Here is a 27,457-nt window from a genome sequence, read left to right as displayed (position 1 = left end):
TATAAACGAGGAAGCACGAAGACGTCTCGCTCTTCTTCTCTGTTCCTGACACTTTCAGTCTCCCCCTGCAAGGTGAGCCACTTTCTTTTCACCGTCTTTACTCTACTACACACTTTACATGTTTTGTGCAGCCATGTTTTCTTTTAAAACTCTGTTTTTCCTGAGAAAGTTTTTTTTTTTAACGCGTTCGTGTGTGTTTTGCTGCTGATTCACTTTCTTATCACAGGAAGGAAAAGAGAAATGGTTTAAAAGCTGGCACAGGACTACAGCAGAATGAGATTCTCGTGATAAAACAATTAAAACATGTTTTAAACTGAAACAATTAAAAACCTCAAAGCTTTATAGGGGTCTGCAGCAAACAAAATGTAGCTCATTATACATAAAAAAAGAAATAGGGGTAATCTAAGTATTTTAGAGGAGGTTTGGGAGAATTTATGTGAGTTACAATGGAAAACTTCAGGTTCAGCCTCATGGAGAGAGTCTTGTTGGAAAAACTTCATTAATTCTTTATTACACCAGTCCAAAAGACTCATTTCACTAAATCCTCCAGCTGTTGGAGACAGTGTGAAGTGAAAAATCACTATCATATATTCTGGTCTTACCCACTACTCCTAAATTCTTTTTTGGCAAGAGGTTCACAAAGTGTTGCCAACAGTACTCCGTTTAAATATCCCATTAGACCCTGTATTTAGGTACCCTACCCTCAGAAACAGTTTTTCTGAAGTTTATCTGAAGCTTACGTGAGGCTCCAGCAGTCTGAGTTAGTCTTATCAAGTGGATATTTGCCACTCTTTCCCTGTTGGGCTGTGGTGGTAGTAACAAAAACAGGAACTTTGGCACTAACAAGACTGTAATGTAGAAAGATATCAACTTGGTTTGACTCATTTGGACGAACCATTGAAGCTTCATATTAGCTTCAGATAAACTTTTTAAAGAAAGTATACAGTCACAACAGAGCGTAACTGCAGGCTGATGTCGGTTACAAAGTGTACATGTATTTTATAGACAAGGAGTTACAAGGTGTATAGTACCAGGTGTCATCAAAGCTGTCAACTATTACATGTTCAAGGCGAAGCTACTCCCTACTTCATACCAGGCAGTGCCAAAAAAAAACAAATTGAGTTCATCCAAAGTGCAAAGTATAAAGTGTGGTGCACTAGAGTACAAAGTGTGATTTTTCTATTACATATTTTTCACTATAACAGCATCAGTTTTGTTTTCGCCTGTTGTTTGTTTGCTCTATTTTGAATGATGACACAAAAGCTCCACACGCTTCATGTTTCAGCGAGGCTACGCGCTATGATCTCTTTAATCCGGCTGACTCTGAAGTGTAATCTCATGACCTCAGTGGTCAAAGTCGTTCTCAGCCCCTTGGAATCCAAACCTCCAGAGAGGCTGTAAACGGCTCATAACTGACAGTGACAGACAAGGAGACGTGTGGTCTGACATGTTGGCCAAAGGAGAGATTTGTCAGGGTTAATTTTAACCTGGGCAATATCTGAGTGTCTGACACCTGAGCTGCAAAGGAAAATGACAGTGAATATGCACTGTTAGCATGTCTTTGTCTGAGGTCAACAAGAGGGGAGCTGATCACTGCGTGCCATGCTGAGGTGTGAAGTCTTTGGTGCAGATTGTGACTTCCGTGGATTGGATTGCATGTCGTTATCAAGCAGAGTGAGGAATAGACAGTTATAGGCTCAGCTGCACCTTCACGCTCTGTCTTTCTCTTTTCTTTCTATTTGTTTTCTTTCTTTCTGTCTCTCTCTATTTTTATTCTCTTCTTTCTGTCTTTCTTGCAAAAGCTGAGTTACAGCCTAATGACACCTATCTGGCTGTGATAGTTTCTGGATGGATGATTTGTAAAGTTAATCCTTCCTTGGCGACCCATGCACCAAATGTCACTTTTTCATTTAGCATGAAGTTCAGGTTGAAGTCACTTAAATTTCCATTTGCAGAGGTAGCAAAGGCTATGCAACAAACAGAAAAGACCAACAAAGAAGAGGAATACAGCATAGTCTCTTTATATTGCACAAAATGGGGAGTTTTGAGGTTAGTCAACACCAAATAAACAGAGTGTATCAGTTCCTCATAGAGAGTCTTCTTACATTCAACACTTGTTCTGGTTTGAATACGTGGCTGTAAACAAAACCAAACTCTCCAGAATAGTCAAACTTGCCAGATAAAATCTTCAGGATTCAAGCCATCGCCTGAATCATCACTTTAAGCTCCTGCTTTCAAGGAGACGGTACAGAGTCCAAACATCTATAAAAATGCCATACATCAGTTAAACTGGTAATTAATGGACATGCCAATATTGTTTTGAATCCTGTGTACCTGGCGCTTAACTTCTTTATTTCAAATCATTGAATTTTTATAAAGTTGCACATCTAATAAAGTGTAAAATGTATTTTACTTACTGTTTTTGTGATGTATGGTGTGTACTGATGTGATATGTGTAACCCAGACATCGAACTGTTAGCCATGAGTTTTCGTCATGGATGTATTATAATGGTACCTTCAAATGGGGTCGTGTTTACCATGTTTATGAGGAAAGTCCATATGAATGCCCCCCTCTTGTGGTATTCATCACTTTGGAAGTGAAGATTTTCTGAAGGCCCTAAGTTCATGACTTGTGACGTGTTGTTGACACTTTCAGAAATAGGGGAGGCCATGGACGTTCATTTTTTGGTGGATAGTAAGTTGATATGTTGTAATTTCAGTCGAGTTTTTCTTAAAATTTTTCTAATGTTTGAGGAAAATGTTGATGTTCCCAATGGCCTCATCTTTTTCCTCTGTCAAGTTACCCGCTCGCTAGCTAGCTAAATTGTTAGCCTTGGTGGCTTCTAGATGCTGACAGTAACATTAATATTAGCTAATGTAGCTAGCTTTTGGCATCCATGTTGCCTTGCAGAAGTGTTGTCCCGACTTAACCACTTGAAGGCCGAGTGTTTCGTATACACGACTTCCCATGTTTTAACCACAAGCTCACGGTTCCATTTGAAGGCAGCATTAGAGCTGGACCGAAAATGGCGCCTATTCAGTCCAATAAGAATTATTTGTCTGACACATATTCTGGAAAAGTTTCTAGCTTCTGGGTTTACTTCTGGGTTTACTACTGCAGTGCAGTAGTGTTTCTCCTGCTGGCTCCCGCCACTAGTTCCTGCTCGGCCCATAGACTTTATGTTGTAGTAATGTCACAGATTTTGAAATTGCTTTTCTCAGCTCAAGGAAAATTTTACAAATATAAAACCGCCATGGCTCAAAAATGCATAATAGAAGGAGTCATAATTGACCTTGTTTGCAGTTTTACAGATGTCTCTTTTACAGTGGTGGTCTATGGGAAAAATGCCTTTTGAACCCGCAGGGGGATTTTTCGCTGCAATAACGCAAGTGGCCACTGGGAAAGATTGGCTGCAAGGCTGCAAGGCTGAGCGGCGGCACCATATCCAGCTCTTACAATACATTCATGGTTTTCGTCCATATTATCCATGGATGTGTAAAGAGAACTGGATACAGCATCAGAGACGGGGCCCCGTTTATTTCTAAGAAAGTTGCTCAGTGGCTGCTAACTTCCAGTTTAGCCCTCCAGCCAACTCGAATGGAGATAAAACGATTCAATTGTGCAGCTCTTCTAGACTTTCAAAATGTGATCAGACTGATGGATCAAATTCCGATAGTGAAACAACTCATTTCTCGGGGGTTGTGACACTCAACAAAATGTATCCACTGATTTACAGATGTCTCTTTTACAATATAAGTCTATGGGCAAAAGTCTTTTGGGCCCAATAGCATCTGTCACATTATAATTACACAGTTTGGCCACTATGTCAAATTGCCTTCAAAGCCCGGCGCTGTACCTGGGGGCTTGACATTATCTGCCTAGGAAGTTCACATGCGCCATCTTTGTGGCTGTTTACATCCCACCAACAGCTGTTGCAGAACAACGTGTGACGTCATCAATTCAATCACTGCCAGACTACAAACAAAACACCTGGATACATTCATAGCAATTTCTGGAGACTTAAACCACACGTCTCAACCCAACATTTCAACAATTTGTCAACTGCCCCACCAGAGAAAATAAAATGCTGGAGTTGCTTTATGCAAATGTGACAGATGCATGTAGTTCCACTTTTTCTCTTCACTCTGTGTACCTCAGATTTCCAATACAACTCGGAGTCCTGTCATCTGCAGAAATTTTCAGATGACTCTGCAGTTGTGGGGTGTGTGGACAGTGGTGGACAGGAGACTGAACACAGGGAAGTGGTGAACCGCTTTGTGGCATGGTGTGGGAACAACCACCTCCTTTTAAATGTGACCAAGACGAAGGAGATGGTTGTGGATTTTAGGAGGACCAGGAATACGCTAAACACTATTTCCATCATGGAAGAAGAGGTGGAGGTGGTGGAGGGCTACAGATACCTGTGCGCTCACCTTGACAACAGACTGGACTGAAAATGTAACACTTAGGCTTAGGAAGGGACAAAGCTGACTCAGCTCAGGTCCCTCAATGTGTGCAGCAAGATGTTGCATATCTTCTACCAGTCTGTTGTGGCAAGTGCAGTTTTCTTTGCAGCCATCTGTTGGGGCAGCAGCATCAGAGTCGGCGACTCTTTATGCGTTCTTGTAATTTTCACTTATGCTAATGTTACATCATGGTATTAGTACTGAATGGCTGCAGTCACAAATATCCATACAGTGAGTAGTGTATGCATAGTGCAGAGAGTATGAAATTGTCACACAGTGTCAGGTTAGTACTGCATATATTAATATATATTGCATCTTTGTTGTTGAATCAATTTGACATTTTGTTTAGTTCTCTATATAGAAGGAAGATGAAAGTAGGAGTAAGTGTTGATAAAGACCCAGTGTAAAAAAAACCCTCATAAACAATAAAGTAAATGTTGAGTGTTAATTAGAAAGTAAAATTGAGACGGCACTCCTACGGGCAAAAATATGTGTCACTAGAAAGTGAATTTGACTCATTTATACTCCGGTCTAGTTGTTAAGGATTACGTTCCTTCTCACTATGTGGGAAGTTCACGAAGGTCAACAGGTGGCACACAGTTCGACAAGAGGAAACTTTTTACAGGCCAGTGATTCTGTTTGTGCTCTCATTTGAATGACTTGTTTCCATTATTTTGGTGCAAAACATCCCTCAAAAAAATTGATACTCGTTCCTCCGTTTTGAATAGATACTGGCATACAGTTCACCCAATTAAAGGCTTAACTCCAGTGATATGAAAGGAGTCTTTGTGACAAATGTGTTACTCGTTTACTACTGACCCTCACATTCCCCAATAGAAAACACGACAGTGAAATGAGACAGAATATAATTTTAGCAACTAAGTTTATCTGGCCAAGGTCGAGTGGCCCCTCAGTGGAGTTCAGAGTGGAATCTGTCTTTGTGATCGGAGGCATTATGTCGCTCAGTCTGATAAAAATAGTGCACAAGCTCTGCTGACACCAACTTCAGGCTTTACTAAAATACAGCTGGGAGGAGCTCCAACATCCTCCACCGCAGGATGGATAATAAAGAGTCATAAATTTCAAAGGGGGTGACAAAGCTGTGAAATGTTGAGAGATCGTAAACTTGCTGGTGAAAAGTCTTTTGTTTCAGTGATGTAATTATCCCAAAAAGAATGGTTGGTTTTTGTGTGTGAACTGACTGAATCCTGACAGTAAACTTCATGCTCCATTGAACCAGTGTTGTTGAACTAGAATTAGCTCAGAATCAACTTATTGGCCAAGTGTGTTGCTTTTAAGATACAAATACAAACTAAACAGACAAGCATACTGCCATTTTGTATAAGCAAGAGGTATATTCATGTGTTCTTCCATGTGACAACAAAGAAAGGCATACTAAAAACGTATTCTTTTTAGTTTTTATCACTAAATATAGTAATGTCTCAGTATATAATCCACAGTAGGTACAAATAATAAAACTATATTATACAAAAATGTTTGAAAGTGTGAAAAAAGCTTTCTAGGTGCAACACTGACGTAATTTTGTGACACAAAGAACAAAAAACTTTTCAGTAGAGCAAATAATTCCCAGCTCTTTCAGTACCAGGAACCAAATTCTCATGACTACTAAGAATTATATGAATGTCTGTGCAAGGCAAGAAACCAACTAGTGAAGCACTGTAAGTGGAAACATGTACAGTGGCATCTGCTGTACAAGGAACTACTCTCCTGAGACTGAACATGTTTTTGCTGTTATTAGTCTTTGGAGCCGTTTCTAAACCAACTATGGTAACCTTTGCCGTCAGCGTGAAATAACAGGTCGCCCAGTGCAGCGGTGTGGCTCTCTGACATGTTTTTAATAATATTTGGACAACAATGGAGGTCTATAGGACAGAGGAATAAGATATATCAGGCTTTGGATACACAATACTTGTAAGTGGGATCAATTCATTATTGTTTTGGCTGTGCACATGAGATTTGGTGACAATAAGAAATATATAGGAAATCGCCAGCCATATCCTTTAAGGACCCCTGATGTGTTGGGCCCCTCGGTCTGTGCCAAGAAGGCCTGCATCCATCAATGCATACCTGATCTTGAGCCTCTGGCTTATACAGGAGCCCTGTGTGAGCCCTGTTGAGCTTACACTGGTGTATATTCCTGTTGTGATTTGTGTTTAATCAAATGTACAGAGGAGGAAGAACGGTGGGTTAAAGTACAGGTTCACATTTGTTCAAGTGTCTTAAAACAACAGTCAGCTGCCCACATTAACACTGAACGAGGTTTTTCCTCGCTGTAATCATTCCTCCTGTTCAAACTGGCTATTAAAAGATCCCCTTCAAATAATGGATGCCAAAATCCACAGTATGTCATATTGTGCAAAAATGCATGCGAAACTTTATCTGAGGCTTATATGAGGCTTTTTATCTGCCACATCTACAGTCTTTTCAGCATCAAATTCCCTCTTTGTGTTTCCTCGTACAGTGTTTCCCTGTTCAGCTGTGGTGGAAGTGTAGTAACAAAAACAGGAACTTTGGCACTAACATGGCTGTAACGTTGAAAGATATCTACTTGATTTGACTAATTTGGACAGCCTTGAAACCTCAGATTTTCTTCAGATAAACATTTAAATACAAGGAGGACAGTGGATTTTGGCCCCCATCACTTACAATGCATTACAGTGCACATACAGTGCATTATGGGATCTTCTAAAGGCCAGTATGAACAGGAGGAATGATTACAGCAAGAAAAACCTATGTCAATGTTCATTTTGGGCTCCTGACTGTTGTTTTAAGACAAACTTGAAAAATTGTGAACCTGCCCTTTACAGTAATAGTGGCCCAGAAGCTCATTTATTCTTTTAATCCAGCCATGTGTCAGTACCACAGGTGGTACGGCAATAAGAAATACAGCACAAGATAATTAACTCCACTAAATTACACCACATATGGCGTAAAACACACAGAGGAAATCTGACCCTATCCCCCGCGGTCATCTACACTTCGTCACGCAAAATCTCGCGTGATTTAGGTCAAATATATAGATAGCATCGTGAGCTAATTGTGTGTGTCGATCGTTGGCTACCGTTACATGCTGATGCCTCGAAAGCATACATTTAGCACAGTTGACAAATATATAGAAGCATCCACAGATGTATTTAATCGGGGGAGTGACACCCAGCCTCCTCTAACGGCACAGTGCGTCCGTTTCGTCGGCTAGTTGATAGCCCCGCTGCTGCTAGCCTGCTAGCCCGCTAACATCCGTTTACGCTCGGATCTTACAGTGAAACCAGGAAGGAGGGACCAGACGAGCAAGCAGCTTGGCCTCAAAGGTTGCGCCACTTCTACAAACTGTTATTCATTTAAAAAAAAAACCAACAACCACCACGACCAGTCTTGTGAAAAAGGTAATTGCAACCAGTTTCATTTCTCATCTAAATGTAATGTTTGGTGAAACGAGCTAATTACGTTAAAAGGCATATCGATAACGTTAGTGTTGCACGGAGCCACGCAGTGCTGCTGCCAGGAGTATCGATAGCTTTAGTCCGTTTGATTGGACTTTGGTATTTGCTATGGTGTTGTCTGTTCCTGCTGCTGTAAGTAAAAGTATGAATATATCTTTGACAGTATTTTATCAGTAGTTTACTAGCTTACGTCGGGTGGCAGCTGTGGCATTTTCATTTTCCCTTTGGGATAAATTGTCTATCTATTTATCTATCTATCTATCTGTATATCAATCTGTCTATCTATCTATCTATCTCTGTTTGGTTTCGGCCAATGTGTTACTCTGTGTCATCTATTCTCTCCAGTGTATAGGGAGCTTTATATTGCCTCCTTGTACATAACCTCAAACTATCTATCTATCTATCTATCTATCTCTCTATCTATCTCACCATCTCCGTCTCGTTTCAGCTAATGTATATCTAAGTGGCACCTGTTCTCTCCAGTGTATTGGGAGCTTTATATTGCCTCCTTGTACACAACCTTAAATGGTACACATACAAAGAACTTGACTCCGGTTTAGTGGCTCTCAGTGTACACAGTGTACACAGAATAAAAACACAGCAATCCTCAGAAATATACACAAAGAATGACTGCATACAGGTGGGGCAGTTTATGTAAACTGTAAACAGGATACAAATAGTGCAAAGAAGTGAAGAGTGCACGCAGTGATGAGATAAATATTGAATGGTAAAAAATGACATTACAATGACAATTTACATGACATATTACTATATATACTATTTATATACATATTGGCTGTCTATCTATCTATCTATCTATCTTTCTGTCTATCTGTCTCTGTTTCGTTTCAGCAAGTGTGTAACTCAGTGGCACCTGTTCTCTCTAGTGCATTAGGAGCTTAATAGTGCCTCCTTGTACACAACCTTAAATGGTGATGATTACCAAGAGAAGAGAAGAGAACTGAATAAACAACTGAAACTGACCAACTTGAACATTGAACTTAGTGTTGTTTGTTGTTCCCCTGCCAGTGTATTTGTCCAAGTGAAGTAATAATTGTAAATTGTATTTCGGATTTGATAAAGTGTAATTCATATACAGTAGTTAAAATAAGCATTTCTCTGATATAAGGCTGCAACTAACAACTATTTTCATTATAAATTAATCTGTCGATTATTTTAGTCGTTTGCTCTATAAAATGTCACAAAATGGTGAAAAATGATGATTACTTTTTCCCCAAAGCCCAAGGTACAACCTCAAATGTCTTCCTTCCTCCTGAGCAACAGTCCACAACCCAAAGATATACAGTTTATTGTCATAGAAGACTAAAAAAAACAGAAAATATCCATATTTAAAAAGTAAGAACAAGAGGATCTTTGTATTTTTCCTTAAAAATGACTCTGAACGAGTCAAAGTCCAAATTCTTTGATTCCAGCCTCTCAAATGTGAAAATTTTCATGAAAGATGATGAAAATCTTTGTTGTGGACTGTTGGTCAACATTTGAGGACGTCATCTTGGGTTTCGGGAAACAGTGATTGGCATTTCTCACAATTTTCTGACATTTTATAGACCAAATAGCAAATCAATTAATAGAGAAACAACTGATTGATTGATAATGAAAATAATTGTCAGTTGCAGCGCTACAAATATTACATTATATACACTTTTCAAGAGCTTGACCTTAACAGAAGGGGATTCAAACCTGCATGAAGCCATTCAAATAAGACTTGTGTTTCCAGTTGACAATATGCAGATGTTTCCTCCACAGTTAAAATGTTTGTCTTTGGTTGGATGGTGCGTACACTTCAGTTTAACATTAACCCACTCAACAAGCTTAGCTACTTTCCAGGGTAAACCAAAGAACCAGTTCTACTATTATCAAATCGGTGCGCACGTTACATGACGGATAACATGAGCCGAGGCCAGAGAAAGACGTAGTTTACATTTTACTGCATGTGAAAGTTTGTTGTAGTATTTATTTACAGGTGAGTACAGTTCACCCCAAACAGTGTCAGAGATAGCACACCGTGATGAAATGGAAAAACCTGAAATTATTCATGCTCAGTTTTACTTCCTTTTTTTTTTGTTTTGATGTTGAAGGGAGAGCTGGGCTTTGGTGATGTACAACCGATAATACATGCGGTAGATAATAATAGATGATGTGGTGAAAGTCAACTCGCTGAGGCACCTGATTTTTTTTTTTTCCAGAGCAGAACAGCGTGAGGGATGATGCTATGCATGCAAACTCTTAAGAGATGTAGCTGTTAACCATAAAGCTTATCAGAAGGTATCTCGGCTTCTCTATGCGCTTCTAGGCTACAAGCTCTGCATATTAAACCCCCACAGTGAAACCCCTTTAAAAAAACAGGTTATTCAGATTATTCCCTAAATTTAACTACAGTGATAGATACCCAACAAATTGGGGACCTAGGCATGCAAAGAGGCATTGCTTACCTTAATTATAGTACGTGTATTGAAAGTTTTAGGTTCAGCACAACAGCAATAAGGACTAGATTGTCTCAGGTGGATTTCCTTGCCAGGCAGAGAAAACCGGAGTAACCCAGTGAGACCATTGTGTGGCTCATAGCAACTGTTGTCCCTTCCAACATGAAAGAAAACAGGCATGCCACAACATTTAGTGGGAAAAAATCCCTATAATGATAAGGATCATCAAAGGGAATCTTAAATAAACTGCAAAGATCTAACTGTTGGGATAACAGATTGACGTCATTAGTACCAGGGGACACTGCCTTTAACAACAGTAAGATCCTGGTTCAAGTCCGTGTCGTATTTAAAGTGTTTTCCTTGCTCTGCTGCTCTAAAGTAACACTACCTGCTCCGGGGCTGCTGCTGCTGCTTTCTAAGGGAGTTTTATGCTCTGACATCCATTTTGTAAAAGAGATGCATGAAGAGGAAAAAATGTTTTTAGGAATTATTAGAGTATCTTGGCCAGTAGGCAGCAGGAGAGAGAAAAAACTGCTTTTATAATTGTGTAAAAAAAAAAAAAGCATTCCCCTTGGCATTAACTTGATAACGATTATCTTGCAGTGTCAGGATGCAATAAATGATGCACATGCCGCAGGCCTCTTTAATCTTTCATCCCTTCTGACATTTTTTAATCTTCTGTTGGTGTCGATTCGCTAGTATGCTTTCGGTCAAGGTCACCTAACTGAGGCATCTCTTGTTTACCTCACAGTTACGTAACGTCTAAACATTTTACTGAATCATGTTTGGCAGCAGCGCAGTAGTAAAAGGTTGAATGGAAGACATCCAGAGTGGAGCTGCAACTATTAATTATTATTTTCTCTTGATTGTTTGGTCTGTAAAATGTCAGATAATAGTGAAAAATGACTAACTTGTAACTTTCCACATCATCACATGTCTTGTTTTGTTCAAGCAGCTGCCCAAAAGCCAAATATATTCAGTTTACAATGAACACACAACAGAAGAAAGCAGAAAAACTTGACATTTGCAAAGGAACCAGCGAATGTTTGGCGTTTTTTGCTGATCAACTAATCGATCGACTAACTGTTGATCGACTAATTGTCGCCGCTCTAATCCAGTGTTTGGGATAAAAATATAACCTTTTGCTTTAAGGGGATCCTGGTTGACTTGAAATTGCCCACAGAGCTCATTTATAGTTCTAACCAGCCTCATTTAGTATATTTATTTTTAAAGATGACGGCGTCTAATTTTAATAAGCCCGATCCTGCGCCGTTGGTTTTATCCAGTCGTCGTCGTAGTGAAGGTCGCGTCCTTGGACAAACTATTTAGGTTGTGCAGCAACAGACCGAACATCCTGTGTGCACAGAAGCTCTGCTCAACCTGTCTCATGTTGCCGCCGGCTCATGTGCACATGTTTACATGCTGTTCCAGCTGTCTGTGTGTTCTCACTGCGTGGGTTTTGATTTATTCTTTTTCTGACAGTTCAAGGTCACGTAGGGGCTTGAGGGGTTGTTGGGGGGCAGTTTTTTTGAAAGCAGCTAGGTGCAGGGGGTCTTGATGACAGGTGACAAGGTGTCATGTATGCCGCCCAGTCCCAGTCTGTCAGTAGGTCTAGAAATATGTAGCTGTACGGTCCTGATTAATGTCGGGGATTTGCCTTGAATTGTATTTGATATTTGCTTTGAAGAGACTCGTTGCTGAACGTTATAACTTTTATGACGTCCGGTTGACTCACTTAGTTAATATTTAGTGGGTCAATTATGTAGCAACGATACCTTTTATAACTGATGACATTAACTCGTTTCTCTGTTTGTGTTTTTTAAGGTGTAAGTGCGAAGATGTCAAAGGCTCCGGATTCTCCAGCTCGGTCCCGCTCCAGGTCAAGGTCCAGGTCCAGATCCAGATCTTACTCCAGATCTCACTCTAGAAGCCGCTCCCGCTCAAGATCCAGAAAGCGTCGCTATAGGTAAACCCAGCCACGTTTCTCTGTTTTTAATGTGAATCTAACGTTTGATACCATCCTCAAAACTAGAGCCGATATTAGCCTATCAGAGACATATCGGTGTATATGTTTTATTTAAAATGTTTTTAAGTTACATAGGCAGCATTTTATGTACATTTACACTTTTTTTAAGTCAAATTTAACATATACGTACATATTTTGTTTTTTTTTGTTCTGTTTTTTTATTTATAGTAATTTATAATTATTAAATTACCAGTGAGGTTTACTATTTCAGTGCACTGATGTCGTTTTGTTCAATAAAGTTTATTGTTAAACTGTAAAATATCCTGCCTCCATTACATAGCTTTGTCACAAGTATTTGATAACCACATTTGAAGGATCATTGCAAAAAATGTACGTTTATGTATAAATTATCGGCCGATGCATCTATCGGATTTTTTTACTCCCTAATATCGGTGTCGGCATCGGCCCCAAAAATTTATTCTTGCCTGATTTTAAAAAAAAAAAATGTAGACCTTTATGATCCAAATTATCCAATAAGTCATAAAAGGCAGGCATTATAAAGTAATTAATAGAAGTGCCTACAACTTACTTTCATAGTAATGATTAAACAGTGCTGTTTTTCCAATATTGCACAACAAGTGCTTGTTATTTGTACTAGTGTGACTCATAATCTATAGTTTAATAGAGCAAAAATAAGAGCACAAAATGTATAATAACTCAGGTTTGGCACGTCAGTCAGTTTGATCTTTTAACACAATAAACGTTTCCAAACAGAATTTGCTGCTTTGGTTCTGCTTCAACAACAGTCATTTATAGTTTTTGTGACGTACAGGCAGCGGTTTCTGATCTGTGAGATTAGTCAGTAGTTATATTTTATCACAAACATCAGCTGAATGTATTGGTTTGCTAATGTTTGACTCTGGTCGTAGGATTGTACAAAGCAACAAGGAAAATAAGCCATTTTACTTCACTTAAGTCGCCGTGCATTTCAGTTTTATTTAGCTTTCTGTCTAGGATTTAGAACTGCCACAAGCTTTTTGGGGTTTTTTTTAATGTTCAGTGACCCGGCGAAGACTTAATACTAAGTTAATATTATGATCTGGCCATTATTCATGTTTACTTTTTGTTGAACTTGAAGTAAGTTCCTTATTGCTCTTGTTTTATGCGGCTCAACTCATTCTAGGTTTGCTCTCAATTTGCATGAATGATTTTCCTGTGTGGGAGAAAAGGCCGACAAAGCCTCAAGCAATTTGCATCAGTTCACCTTAATTCTCGTCAGGAATCTTCCAGTTATTTCTACTTTTTTACAGTTTTTAAAATGTCAACCAACATGCCCAATATAATAGTTTATTTGTTTAATATTATGTTTAATAAGGGGTGTCTCCCACTCTGGCATCTTGACCGTTTTCACCATGTTTATTTTAAAAATAAGCATAGGGCTTATTAAAAACTTTCACAGGCAGTGATTTGTTGGATCGGATGTTTTCTCCGAACAGAATTGCTACACCGCATGTCAATGATTTGTCAAAGGAAACAGGAGTAGAGTGAGTCCTCTTGGCCTTGCTGTATCTCCCTCCCTCTTTACTGCCTCCTCCCTCTGTGGATTAGAGCAGATTGTGTCCTGGGTGTACTCTTTTTTTTTTTTTTTCCACCGCATAGACTACATTAATGCGACACAGACTATCCTGCTCGTGGGAATGTATCTTGTGTGTAATGCAACGCAGCTCAGGACCGATCTGTTCCAATGAAAAGGTTCGAGGGGTAAGCACGATGTGTTTCCGTTAATGCAGCTGTGACGTGTACTTGCAAACTTGGTGGTTTCATCCATCGGGTTTCTCTTAGGGCCATTTACACAGGTGCAGTGTTAATGTTGTGTTTGTCAGTGTCACGTTTTTTCATGTCATCACATCTGTGAATTTACATGCTACTTTACATTTTACTGGAATATGAAGGTTGTGTTTTGTAGGCTTGTACAGTGAAGCTGGTTTGGTTATTGTTGCTATTAGTGTTTCACAAATGTATATACTGTACTGTGGTGTAGTATTTTTAGTTATGGATATAATTTCTTTTGTCTTTCAACTCAAATCCTATTAAAAGTCGCTGTACTGCTCTCATCTTATGAACAATCTTGATAAAAGTTGAAATATTGATGAGACTATGGGTAGATCGTTAATGTGTTTGATATATGTAATATATGTTTTTAGCATTTTAAGTCACCATGAGTGAATGACAGCAACAGACAGACCCTCTCATAGTCAGGATGAAGTGGCTGTGCTCAGTGGAGATACTTAGCAGTTATTTATACGGCTACATTGACCCTGTTGACTACTGTAGATACACTTGACCCATTAGTAGTTCTTCACTTACTGGTGCTCAGAATGTGGTTCGAGGACCACGAGACACCATGATGTGGGCACCAAAATGAAGAATAGTTAGTTTGTTTTTATTTAAATCCTGCATTTACCACAATAAGAATTAAGTTTTTAGACGTTTCATTCTCTCCACTGTTTCAAACAGTGTGAGCTCCATCTGCTGGCCAGATAGCTGAAGTATCAGCTCTGAACCTTTATGATTTGTCTTTTGAAATTTCTCTGTAGTACATCAAATAACTAAGTTAAACATCTGTAATAGGGCTCCATCTTCTAATCTAAATGATATCTATATGTGGACTTCAGATTAGACGTATTCTGGTAACCCCTGATGTGTTTCAGGATGTGTTTACTTGTGCTATGAATGGGGGTTTCAAAGAATTACACCAACTCCTGTATTTCTTACTGTAAGTGTACTTAAAGCAGCTGATCCCATGAATTTATTTGTTATTTTAATGCATGTCAGGTCAAAAATTATATCAACAGTTTGAAGTAAAGAGGAACGTGTGTGTGGTCAGAGATTCATTTAAATGTCCGGACTGTCTTGCTCCGGAGTTCAACAACCACACGCTTTGCATTCTTAAACCTAACTTTGTTTCTTCTGTTTTTCCTTCTTCTCTCTCTCCTCCAGTTCTAGGTCTCGCTCCCGTTCTCGTTCACACACTCCGTCCTACAGAAACTATCCTAGCCGGGACTATCAGAACAACAGAGGTGGCTTCAGGGGCTACAACCGAGGCTACCGGAGGCCCTACCACTACCGCGGCAGAAACCGAGGCTATTACCAACGCGGTCACTACCAGAACAGGGGAGGAGGCGGCGGCTATGGTTATAAGGCTAATTGGCAAGGTGGCGGGGGAGGCTGGCACGACCGCCACCATGACCAGGACTACCACTCACATAGTCCCAGGAGGGGCCGCTCGCGCTCCCGCACACCTAAGAAGCGCTCGGGCAGCCGCAGTCGCTCCCACTACTCTGACCGCTCGTCTTCGGGGCGATCTCGACGTTCCAGGCGCTCCAGCTACTCCTCTCGGTCCCGGTCCTCCTCCCCACGCCATCGCAGCAGCAAGGGCAAGCCTGGCGCCAAGGATGGTAAGGACAAGCTAGCAGATAGCCAAGTAGAGAAATCAGGTCAGGCCACAGATGGCAGCGCCATCGAGAAGGCATCTGGCGGTAAATGGATAGACTATGACACCAGCCCTAAACAAATCAGCCCAGAGACTGATAAGAAAGAGGACGCTACCTCCGGTTCTGAGAGCAAAGGGCCCGGCAGCGGCGGTCCTCTGTGGAGAACCATTGGCAGCGTGACTTCCCCTCCAGCGGAGAGCCCCACCAAGTCAGGACAAACAGCCTCCTTCAGCGGCTTTGGCTTCTTCTCAAAGGAGGACGCCAAACCTGGAGATAAGACTGTGATCTCCGCCGCCTTCAAAAAGTACGTCTGTCTCATCGTTTTCGCCGTTAAATGTTATTTCATTGTTTTCTTTCTAATTTTGTTGACACATTTTGCAACATGTATTTTTTTTTCTTTCAAATATGTTTAGCCTTTTTCAAAGATCCTTGGAAGAATGCAGGTTAAAAGGGAAAACATAAGACTCCAGGTTTTAAGTGCAGTGAAAATTGTCCTTTTCTGTGCACTCAGAGGAAGTTGTATGAAATCCCACTTACTTAGGAAGGTACTGGTTACGTGAGTATAATTATGTGCAATGTGTACTCTTTGTATTAGGGATGGGCTTTTTTTATTTTTTTATTTTACAAATTATACAAACTACATAACTAAGGTTAAGATAGGAAATCAAAACCAGAGGCCAGCCTGATTGTGCAAGAAGTTTGTGTGGTTTATCTATTTTATCTGCAATATGGACAAGCAGTTAGCAGGCTCATTGATCCTAAATAATTTGAAAAGGTGAACTGTTTTGTTTTTTGTTTTTTTTTTATATATATATAAGTTTGCTTCCCAAGTTAGTGGAGAAGACAATTACTAATGTCTAATCAACTAAATTAATGTCTAATCAAGAATGGTAGGAAATCACTGGAGTCTGATACTATATTGTGTTCACAACATTGCATATTTAGACCAATATTTCCCTTTTTACCTAACAAACACATGAAACATTGTTGGCACGGTCAAAATATGTCTAAAACTGTAAACATTTAAGTGTCAGTGCGTTGACTCTTAAATGTTTTAAGGCAGCAACATATGCAGGTAAATCTGAACTGTTTTTCCTCACATTATAACCTGGTTAAACTTTAGTCAGCAGCTTAATGCTTCCTGTTTGACTACATTTTCTTGTCTAGCATCTTTGTTACAAGATAGTTTTCTGTCAAAAGAATTTTCGCAGTTGCAAAATGTTCAAATGCACAATTATAACACTTGTGATGAAATGATAAAAACTCAAAAGATGTGCATCAGTATCTCGTCAGGTTGTAGGAGGGAGGGAGAAGGATTTGATTAAAGGGTATTTCAGCAGGAAGTTGTTGACAGAAGTTATAATCATATAAATATTATTGGGTTTTAAGCCCATCCCTGGTGTGTACTGTATTTTTCACTTTCAGCTTGTGAGAATATGTTGTACTCATAAATTATTTTCCTCAGTCCATGAAGTGCATATAAGTTATGTACCTGGCGCGGCAGGTACTAAAGCTGAGTCTGGTTGTCTGTTTCAGGTTCTTGGCTGAGAATAAAAACAAAAAGCAGGGAGCTGAGAAGGAGAACGGTCGCGACAAGGAGCAGAGCGCCACAGACAGGGAACTAGAGAAAAGCAGCAAGTCCGGAGACCTCTTCAACATCTCGTCCGCTTCTTTTGGCGACTCCAAAGAAGACAAGACCTTGCCCTTCTTCGATGCCGGAGAAGAGGAGTTCCTCAAGTCTCACGGGCTGAAAGAGAGGGACATGGAGGACGATGGCGAGGTCAAAACCACCCTCACAGCTCGGGACATTTTCGGGAAATGGGGGGACGAGCCGAGCTATTCAACTTCCTACCCGTCGGTGAAGGAGAAAAGCCGGCGAGATGTTGAAGAGCCTGAGCCCATAGATCACATGGAGGAGGAGATGTACAGAAGCCGCAAGCACAGCTCAAAGAAAGAGGAGAAGGCTAAGAAGAAGGAGAAGAAAGAAAAGGAGAAGGCCAGAAGGAGTCCGTCCCCTCCCACAACTTCCAGAGAGAAGGACAGGCCGCTGTTCCCCGGCGCCTTCCCTCCTCGCGTCGACTCACCTGTACGACGAAAGTCTGCGTCAAGGGAGGAGTTTGAACTCAAAATAGGTTCTTTAGATGACATGCCCAGGTATGTGCAGTGAAATCCAGTCATGTAGATGTTACACTACAATATTACCGTAATGGCCTGAATATAAGACTACCGTGATTTGATGATACTGTTTTTTTTGAAGAGACAAAACACTGTCAGACTAGTCTAACAGATCCTCATCCTTAAAGCCTTCTCTCACGAAACGTAAATCCCTCATTTGTGTAGCTCGTCTGTCAGTCACACACACACACACTCCTGTCAGGATCTGGAAGCAGTCAGAGGGATTTTCTTTGACCGTCATGACTTTTTGTGGCACCAGTAACTCTTCACAGTTTGGTCCTTGGTCCGTATCTGCGGTAAAGACACCGGGATACGCTTTTGACTTGTTTTCACTCTTTAGTAATTTATTCCCTATGTGGTAGAAAAACACGTTGCACGAGGTTAAACATGACTAACTGAACACTTGGAGAGCAGACTAACTCTAAAAGACTGCATCCAAATGTCCAGACTTCACAGCAGCTCTTGCAGACTCTGTACTGGCACGTTCCTGTGAGTGATGAGGTTCTCTCCAAATCTACAATTTATCAAGTCCACAAGAGGGCTCATGTGGACTTTGTGGATTTCCAGAGAGTCCACTTGGCGTGCAGATGACACTTTACTTGGAAGATTACTCATAGTTCATAGCAAGGATGTGACGATATAAAAGTTATATAAATTATTACATAACAACAGTAAAAGCAGAGCAACCAGTATACTCGCTACACACAATTTATAAGCCATAATATTTATTTTTAAAAAGCTTTTAAAGTTATGTTTTTGGGAATTTTTGCCTTTTTTTAATGGAGAGTTGATAGCAGACAGGAAACAAAGGGGGGGTTGACATGCAACAACGGTCCCAAGCTGGTGTCGAACAGGGATGATGCAGTTATGAGACAGGCGCTGTAACCATTCAGCTACCAGGGTGTTCACCTTAATATTTGTTTTTTGAAGGAATACGTCTTTCATTTTTGATGTAGGTCTATAAGTTTACTGATGTAGTGACACATTGTTAATACCAGAACCATTAAAGACAGAAAAAACTCTTTAAAACGGGTTACAGGGTCAGGAAATTTTAAAATGAGTGTCCAGTCTAATAACGCCTTTTATGCCCTCACAGACTTGACATCTCATCTTGATGAATATGCCACAGTATGTATGACAAAAGTCTGCAAGTCCAGAGGGTGCAGATTTGGATTCAACACTGTAAATGGACTTGAACAAACTAACCAGTCTAGAAGTGAACTTGTACTATCCCCAAAAGAAAAAGAGGACGTAAACGTGTCAGTGTCTTGTCCTCGATTATAATATGACCGCCACTTTCTCAAACGTTATCTCCTCAAGAACAGTATCTTTGTCTTGTATTCGGGCCGGCACGGTTGATATTTTTGCATTCAAGCCTCATCATACTTCATTAATCAGTGTTCCTCACTTACTCTTCTCTCTCAGCTCTTCCCTGTCTAAAGATCGCTTCATGTCACGAGATCTGCTGAATCCCATTAAGAAAGAGCCGGAGTTTCGTTCCATTTTCCAGCACATTCAGACCGCTCAGCTCTGTCGCAGCCCCCCTGAGCTGTTTGCTCAGCACATAGTGTCAATTGTGCATTACATCAAAGGTATAGTATGACCTGTGCTGGTTTGATTTCCAATGTTAAAAAAAAAAAGAGTCAAGATAACAAGACAACAGGAGATCGGACAAAATCTGCCGGACATGTTAAACATCACATCACTTACAAGTCATTGAATATGTGACGATTGGTGCTGCTGTGTGTGGAATAATATATTTTTTTCTTTGTTTGCAGCTCAACACTTTCAGTCCACAGACATGACTTTAAGTGAGCGGTTTGCCATGTACCAAAGAAAAGCTGCAGAGGTAGAAATGATGAAGCCAAGGAAGAGCCCAGAAATCCACAGGTACCTACGACGTCCAGCTATCTGATCATTATATGATGATTTCAACAAAGAATTCTGCTTTATTTTGGGGAAACAGAATAATTTGACACGAAGGCTTTCTCTCTCCTCTTAGGAGAATCGATGTTTCCCCCAGTGCCTTTAAGAGGCACTCTCACCTGTTTGAGGATTTGGACGAGACGAGCTATAAGGTGACCAGCCCTTTTGAAATTTGATGTATTTGGAACAAGAAAATTTGAGACGATCCACAGCAGCAGTGTTCAGCTTTGTGCTTTTCTTTCAAAGGATGCATATTTCTAAATCAAAAGAACCCAATTGTGTTTTGTAAGTGCCAAGCAAGCCCCCAGCCTATGAGATATGGTTATTGATTGGGTATGTACAAACCCAAGCAAAGGCTAAAAGGAAGTGAATTAAGATCCTGAGTCCAAGCCTCTCAAGGGACGCTTATCAGTGCCTTTACCTTGTAAGTATTTTTCCCTAAAAAGAAAAAAATCAAGCTACAAACGAACTGTGAAATTCAATTTATTTTAAATGCTACATGCATGCTGCTGGTTGTATTTTATATTGAATTCTGCAAAGTATTTTATTTTAAAGAAATAAACTTTCTGTATTATTCTTTATTTGCAACACATAGTGTTTTTAATTCAAAAATTATCCATCGGTATTGCAAACAGCTCGTTTTGTTGACTTAAAAATGCATTTCACTACAGGATCCAAGTAAAAAGTTCAAAGGCGACGTGATGGACCTTCGCCTGGATATTGAAAGACGTAAGAGGTTTGCTGGGAAGGAGCGCGACTACAAGCGTGAAGGAGGCAGGAGCCCAGGAGGCTCCCGAGGACCGAGCAGAGAGAGGTCCTCTGAGAAATCTGGGAAGCACCACAAGAAATCCAAGTATGTTTAATGTGTTGTCTCAGTGATTGGTGGAGTGGTTACCATTGTTACAAGGGACATGTAGTGGAAAAACAAACATATCAGCTTCCTTATTTTTTCCTCCCCCACACATTTATCATATAACTTTTATAGCCAACTGCTGTATTATGTTCCTCTCAAGATAGGACACAGTTGGGGTAGTTCCCATTTCTTTGTAAGATAAAGTTTATTATTTATTAACAATAGCAGTCAGGTGTGATGAGAGATAACAAATTGTATCTCTTGCTTCAAAGCTTCAAATTCAAAGCCTTCCTCTAGTTTCTGATGAAAAGCATCATGTGAAGCAGCAGCAGCAATAAATGTTGAGTTTGCACAAGCAGTAATTAAAAACATACAATATATTGTTTATTGGGATCCTCATTAATTGTTCCCTTGGCATTAACTACTCCTCTGGGGGTCCATCTGCCGTAAACTCTGCAGTCACACACATTTCTCTGTTCTGTATTTCTCTGTTTTGTGTCTTTGGGTTATGCTAGCCCATTGTTGCTAACTTTGGAGCTAACCCCCTTTACTTTACTACAGGTGAAACAAAACAATAACAATCTCAGTTCAACTAAACACGCATATTACAAAAAAACAAAACATGAAGATCCTGTCATTAAGAATAACGTCTTTAGCTTCTTCTTAAACCTTTTTTGTAGATTGTGGACATAGAAATTATGGCAAACTGTGAGATATAGCTCTATACATTACTGTGTTTCTTTTTTTTCATAGAATTGGTGGTTGGGTAGTATAATATGACCCCTCTTCACCTGCTTTGTTCGATAACTGTATACTGTTCCTAAATAAACTCAACAGACTACATCTTAATCTATCTTCAGCTTTCAGTCATTTGATATCAGCATTTTATCTCTGCTCGCTCCGGCTAAACATCGAAGTGCTGCTCTACAGCTCCGATACAGCTACAGGAAAAACAGTGAAGGTGCTGTTTGTAGATAAAAGTAAGAACAGGGACCTGGAAGTAGAACAAAACCTCAAAACTCGCTCCCAAGCAGAGCCATAATGTAATATCTCAGGGGTGCTGTGGGGCTGCAATAGAGATGCAAGACCTGTAGATACTCCGTCTATTGGACTAACTAGTAAGTGTAATGTATAACTCTTTATCTAAATACTGCTAGAAGCTATTTCTTTTCTTGTTGTTTCTGTCACATCCTGCGTGAAACCAGCGTTTTTTGTTTATATGCGAAGAATAAAGAGGAGAAAACAGAAAAGTCATGTCTCTTGTAACACTTGTAACCACTCTACTAGCTTTTCACACCTTGCAGTTTATATCTTTCACACAGTTTTGACAAATCTTCGACTTCTCTTTTGGTAACGTTTTATGTTTTGCTCACAGGAAGGGTAAGAAGAAGCGGGATCGCTCTCCATCCTCCTCCTCCTCTTCGTCCTCTCCATCCCCTTATCCCCCACCTTTCAGAGGTAAAGAGTACATGGGAGAGGGGATGGAGCATGCGGGGGAGGGCTACGGTCACTCGCGTTATCCCCCGCGGGACTACAGCGGGCCCGGGGAGAGAGGCCCTCGCGAATATGAGGGCCACAACATGGAGAGAGGCCGAGGCCGTGGATTTGTAAGTTCCTGTCCGCGCTTTGTTCATCTCTTCTGCTGCTGTATTTGTTTTTCATTGAGGTACTGACATCTCATCTTCTTGCAATTCTCTGTCCTAATGGCATCACAGTAGACTACGCTTCTCTGCTCTGTTCCTTCCTCCTAATGCTAAGGAACATAATGTGGATGATGATGATAATGATGATGACACTCTATCATACATATTCCATGCACTACCTGATTTTTATTAAGGTAATGTAGCGCAAGTCAGTGGATCTCACCTCATTACTAAACAAAAATGCTTTATTTCCATCCGTATGGCTTTCATTTGTGAAGCCTAATTATTGTTGTGTGTGTTCTGTAATTCTCATCGTCCCTGGGTCGATTTTTGACTCTGACTTGGACCAAGTTTGTAAAAAAAAAAAAAAAAAAAAAAAAAAAAATCTTCATCTTAGAATCAATGATTGTAAAAAAACAAAAAAACAAAACTGGATGTTTAAATGTACTTGTCACTTTACTGCAAGCTCAATTCAACCTCTTGTTATGATTTCAGTTCCCCAGAGTGAGGGGACGAGGTTGGAACAGAGGAAATTATCCAGGCAACAACAGCAATGGCAACCCTGCCAATATGAATCCTCCAGTGCGCCCTCCAGAGGAGGAGTGGGACCCTGAATACACTCCCAAAAGTAGGAAGTATTACTTGGTGAGTCTCTGAAAACTAATTCAGTGACATTTTATAGATGTTAATGGATATTCTGCCAGTAACCCTTTAATGTTAACTTTGATGATTTGAATGTGGGCCACTCACAAATCAAGATAGACTACATTTAATCCATATATGTGAAGTATGTGGACATGGACAACTAATAATAATTATCAAGCAGTTCTGGAGCCACAGCTTCGACTTTAAGCTGACTGTAGATTTACAGAACGCTGTTTCAGGTTTTTACAGCTATATGAGCCTGTAAGAAATATATCCTGGATCTTTGAGGCAGGATGGGCTGGGGGGAGGGGGGCATGATGATATACAACAAAGGTCCCCAGCTGGAGTCGAACCAGGGACGTTGCAGATAATGTGGAATGCGTCATAACCATTTGAATACCAAGACGCTCCAAGTTAAACATGTTACAGTTGGAAAAATAAACGCTGGTGCGATCTGCAGTGCTGGATTGAGACACATCTCAACCATCCCCACCCTCATTCCCTAAAATGCCCCCAAACTCTAGTTATAATGACATAATAAAAGAAAAATAAAGTCAGTGTTCTCTAGTGGGACAATCAGTTTAATGGCAACACCGTCTCTAAGTCACCTCAAATATCTCTTCAGTTGATATATCTTCAATAAAGTCATGTTGGCTGAGTTATCAGTCCAGAGACACCAACATGAACTGCGTTACAGTCCAGCAAGTTATTTCTTTCTTGAAAGACCACTTCACAACAACCAGTATACAGCTTTCATTAACTGGATGTGGTTAACCAGTATTTATGTTATTTAAGTCAGCTGTAGAAAGCAGAAAAACTAATATTTATTTAAAAGTATTTGAGGTTTGTTTTAATCAGAGTAAAGACTGTAATCTTAACTTAAGAGGGCAGCGAACAAACATGGCTCAAGATAAACATAAAATTTCCTGATAAACATGTTAGAGACAAGACTTTCAAACTATTTAAACATTGAAGAAATGCAGTTAAAAATAAATACATTTTAAAAAGTATAAAGAAGTTTGCCCAGTTTTTTGGTGAGTGGTCCCTTTTTGATGCACATGGCTGAATTATCCTGCTGTGATAAAGGATTTAACCCTTCTTCTTCTCATCTTGACCTTTAACACTGTCTGCACATATTTTCAGCACGATGATCGCGATGGCGAGAAAACCTGGGTCGACAACCGCGGAAGAGGCCGAGGGTCCTTCCCGACCCGCCGGGGTCGCTTCGTCTACCGCAAAGGAGGCAGCAGCCCGAAGTGGACCCACGACATGTTCCAGGGAGGAGAAGAGGGGGACATGGGAGACGACAACATAGAGATGGATCATAAAGACGCCAAGGGTGTCGGAGACGTCTCCGCCCAGAAACAGTGAGCTGCTGCAGCCGTCGCTCCATCAACTCCGGTAGCAGCAACGTCCCCGGCAGAGCGGTTTAAAAAAAAAAAAAATAAAAAAAAAAAAGGGGTTGTTTTTCTTGTTTTTTCTCCCCCCCTCCACATCATCTCATCATTTAACAGTTAAAATTTGTTCAGTGAGTTTGAGCCTTCTCACAGTTCGAGTGAAGTAAAAGAACTGTAACTGACTTGAATGAAGAGCAACACTCTGTTACTTTTGTATGTGAGGATAATTTCAGGGTGTTTTTTTTTTTTTTTTTTTTTATGTAACGAGAACCGTTGTTGGTTTAGTTCGCATTTGGTTTCACGGTGACTTAATTGTACGCTGTAAGGGAGAAAGTACTGAGGCAAAAAAAAGTTCAAAGATAGTTTTAATATTCTCTGAAAACATGAGAGAATAACAAAAGCATTTGTGCCTTAGAAAATAATTCTACAGTAACATGTACTTCTGTAATCTGTTTGAAGGTACAACTCTGTACTTCCTGTCTGTCAGTGTTGGAAGGCTTTAGATGATTTCCATGTCATTGTTTTTTCTTTGTGTGTGTGTGTGTGTATGTGTGTGTGTGTGTATGTTTGGGCTGTGATAAATCTTTGATGTTACTGCATGAAAAGTTTGATTGATACCTCGCTCCATGGGACCAATCAGTAGTGGGCGCAGGGCTCATGATTGTCATTTATAAATCACAAAACATGAGTTTTGTTTTACTCCCCTGAATGATTGATGTGTGTCACTTGTATTGTCTGAGCTTTTTTTTTTTTTTTTCATATAGTGCCACTTCATCTGTATCTCTCATTAGGAAGTCACGTGTGTTCGTGCTACAGTATATTCTCATTTATTGTGGAGGTTTTCAGTTCAAAACAAGTGTAAATTGAAGGATTAGCACCGAAATCCATTGATTTGCTTTGCTTTTAGACTGATAAACACATGTAGGTTTACACCTCTGTCAAATAAGTTTAGGTAAGTGGCTACCTTTTTGTTTAGAGTTTTAATAAAACAAAAAAAAAAAAAGATGAATAGTTATGACAAAAGGCGAATACATGTATAGAATTATAAGACCTAAATTATTATAATCTTAATGTGTGAGGTAGGGGAAACAAAAGATGAATATGGTCCTCGCAAAAAAAGACCCACAGTTTAATCTTCTGTCATGAAACCTGATGAGGGGGAAAAAAGTGTCGAGAAACAAAACATTTTGTCAAAGGCAAAGATGAAAAGTGTCTATTTTTTAAGAGGAGTTAACACAAACTAGCAGAACTAGTTTGGTGAATCTCACTGTGCTGCTTCGTCCCACTTTTGACTGTACATACTGCATGTACTAAACAGAACTGTAGGACTGTGTCTTTTTTTTTGTTTGTTTGTTTTTGTTTGTTTTGATTAATCCGAAGCTGAAAACTTTTTTACTGTTCTCAAGAGCTTTTAAGTACATGTCTTTTAATTTTCAATAAATTTTTCTTTGATTCAGGGCAAATCTGTGAGTGTGATTTTATGAGATATGTAGAAATGTTAAGACGGCCCACTGTGTTGATTTTGTGATAATTTTGTTTTGTTGACTTTGGCTTTACTTCCTCGTTATTTTGGGTCTCATATATCAAACTGCTCATTATGTGTAAACATGATAACAACAACAATGATAATAATAATAATAATTGCTAGATCAACCCAGTTTTTAACTTTTTAAATATATATTTCTTTAAACCTTATTAAAACCTAATACATAAAAGTATTATATATAACTTTTAGCTCGGCCATAAACTTCACTTGCACATTTAATATAGTTGGCAAAATACAGGAATGACCATAAAGCACTGTACAGTTAAAACTAATTATTGGCATTTGTCCATAAAATACCAGAAATTAGTGGAAAATGTAGATTATAATTTTCCATACCATTCACAGATACCTTCTCTTATCTGACCAACAGTCCAAAGACAAACCACAACAAATAAAATCTCATTTAAGAAGCTGGAACCAGGAATTATTTACCTTTTTTTACTTGAAAAATAACAAATGATTAGTGGTTTGTCAAAATAGTTGCAGTTAAAGGTCCCCTGTGCAGTTTCTGACCTCTAGTGGAGCACTTTTTTTATATATATTAATGGTTTATATTTTATTAATTTATATTTTGTTTGATGCGATACAAAGTCCTGCCAATGGTTTCACATTATTCCAATGATCTCCAGGCTGTAATGAGCCAACAAAGGCAGGAAAGAAGAAGACTGTAAACTTGTAGACATGGATGTAAACAATGGAGGATTTAAAATACTTTAAAAATCTAATTTGCAAATGTTTTATGAGAAAAAAAATGCATTTAACACGTTTGTAAGACCTCATGGATATACAGAACAGTAACAATCAATGTAAACATAACTTATTTTGTTTTCGAGACAAACTCTACAGGGCATTATCACATCAAATACATATTTTATGTTATGATATATATTATATTATGTATGAAGAAATATGTATATATTGCTTTTGTGTGCCCAAAAGTCATTTACAGACAAAGAAATGTACAGTATGTTATCCTACAAAGATGTTTAGAGCTGCAACGATAAGTCAATCAACAGAAAATAAATTTCCGACTATTTTGATGAATCGCTTTGATTAATTTTTAAGAAAAAAAAAAGTCCAAATTCTCTGAAATGTGAATATTTTCTGGTTTCTTTTGTCCTCTATGACAGTAAACTGAATATCTTTTGGGTTGTGACAAAACAAGTCATATGAGGACGTCATTTTGGGCTTTGGGAAACATTTTTCACCATTTTCTGACATTTTACATATCAAAGGATTAATTGAAAAAATAAGAAAATAACTGTCAGATTAATTAGTAATGAAACTAATCGTTATTTGCAGCCTTAGAGATGTTACTTAGGTTTGGTGTCAGTCAGGCCCCTGAGAAGTCTTCCTCCATATTAGACTTCTGTTAGACTTTTTCAGGCTTTGGGTTTTACGGTTTAAAGTAATGTCAACACCGGATACAGACACGAAAAT

At 39.4% G+C, this 27,457-nt stretch overlaps 1 protein-coding gene across 5 annotated transcripts; it reads left to right on the top strand.

Moving 5' to 3' along the window:
- Positions 1 to 52: 52 nt before the first annotated feature.
- Positions 53 to 25,934, top strand: thrap3b (thyroid hormone receptor associated protein 3b). 5 transcript variants are annotated; one of them, XM_067612471.1, is made up of 11 exons: positions 53 to 72; positions 12,197 to 12,338; positions 15,339 to 16,136; positions 17,369 to 17,986; positions 19,433 to 19,599; positions 19,786 to 19,897; positions 20,010 to 20,085; positions 20,605 to 20,786; positions 22,162 to 22,393; positions 22,925 to 23,074; positions 24,218 to 25,934. In XM_067612471.1, exons 2-11 carry the CDS (start codon positions 12,211 to 12,213, stop codon positions 24,443 to 24,445), a joined length of 2,691 nt encoding a protein of 896 aa, XP_067468572.1. In that variant the 5' UTR covers positions 53 to 72; positions 12,197 to 12,210; the 3' UTR covers positions 24,446 to 25,934. The 5 variants fall into 5 exon arrangements, 4 of the variants coding, with proteins under 4 accessions (XP_067468572.1, XP_067468574.1, XP_067468571.1 ...); XR_010931658.1 differs by lacking the exons at positions 53 to 72; positions 24,218 to 25,934 and adding exons at positions 7,495 to 7,871; positions 22,502 to 22,623 and having other exon boundaries at positions 22,925 to 23,053; XM_067612473.1 differs by lacking the exon at positions 53 to 72 and adding an exon at positions 7,495 to 7,871 and having other exon boundaries at positions 22,925 to 23,057; positions 24,218 to 24,353.
- The last annotated feature ends 1,523 nt before the right edge of the window (positions 25,935 to 27,457 follow it).

This window comes from Thunnus thynnus, chromosome 15 (genome assembly GCF_963924715.1).
Source record: "Thunnus thynnus chromosome 15, fThuThy2.1, whole genome shotgun sequence".
Lineage (NCBI taxonomy): Eukaryota > Metazoa > Chordata > Actinopteri > Scombriformes > Scombridae > Thunnus > Thunnus thynnus.
This window is presented reverse-complemented; position numbering and strand designations above follow the sequence as displayed.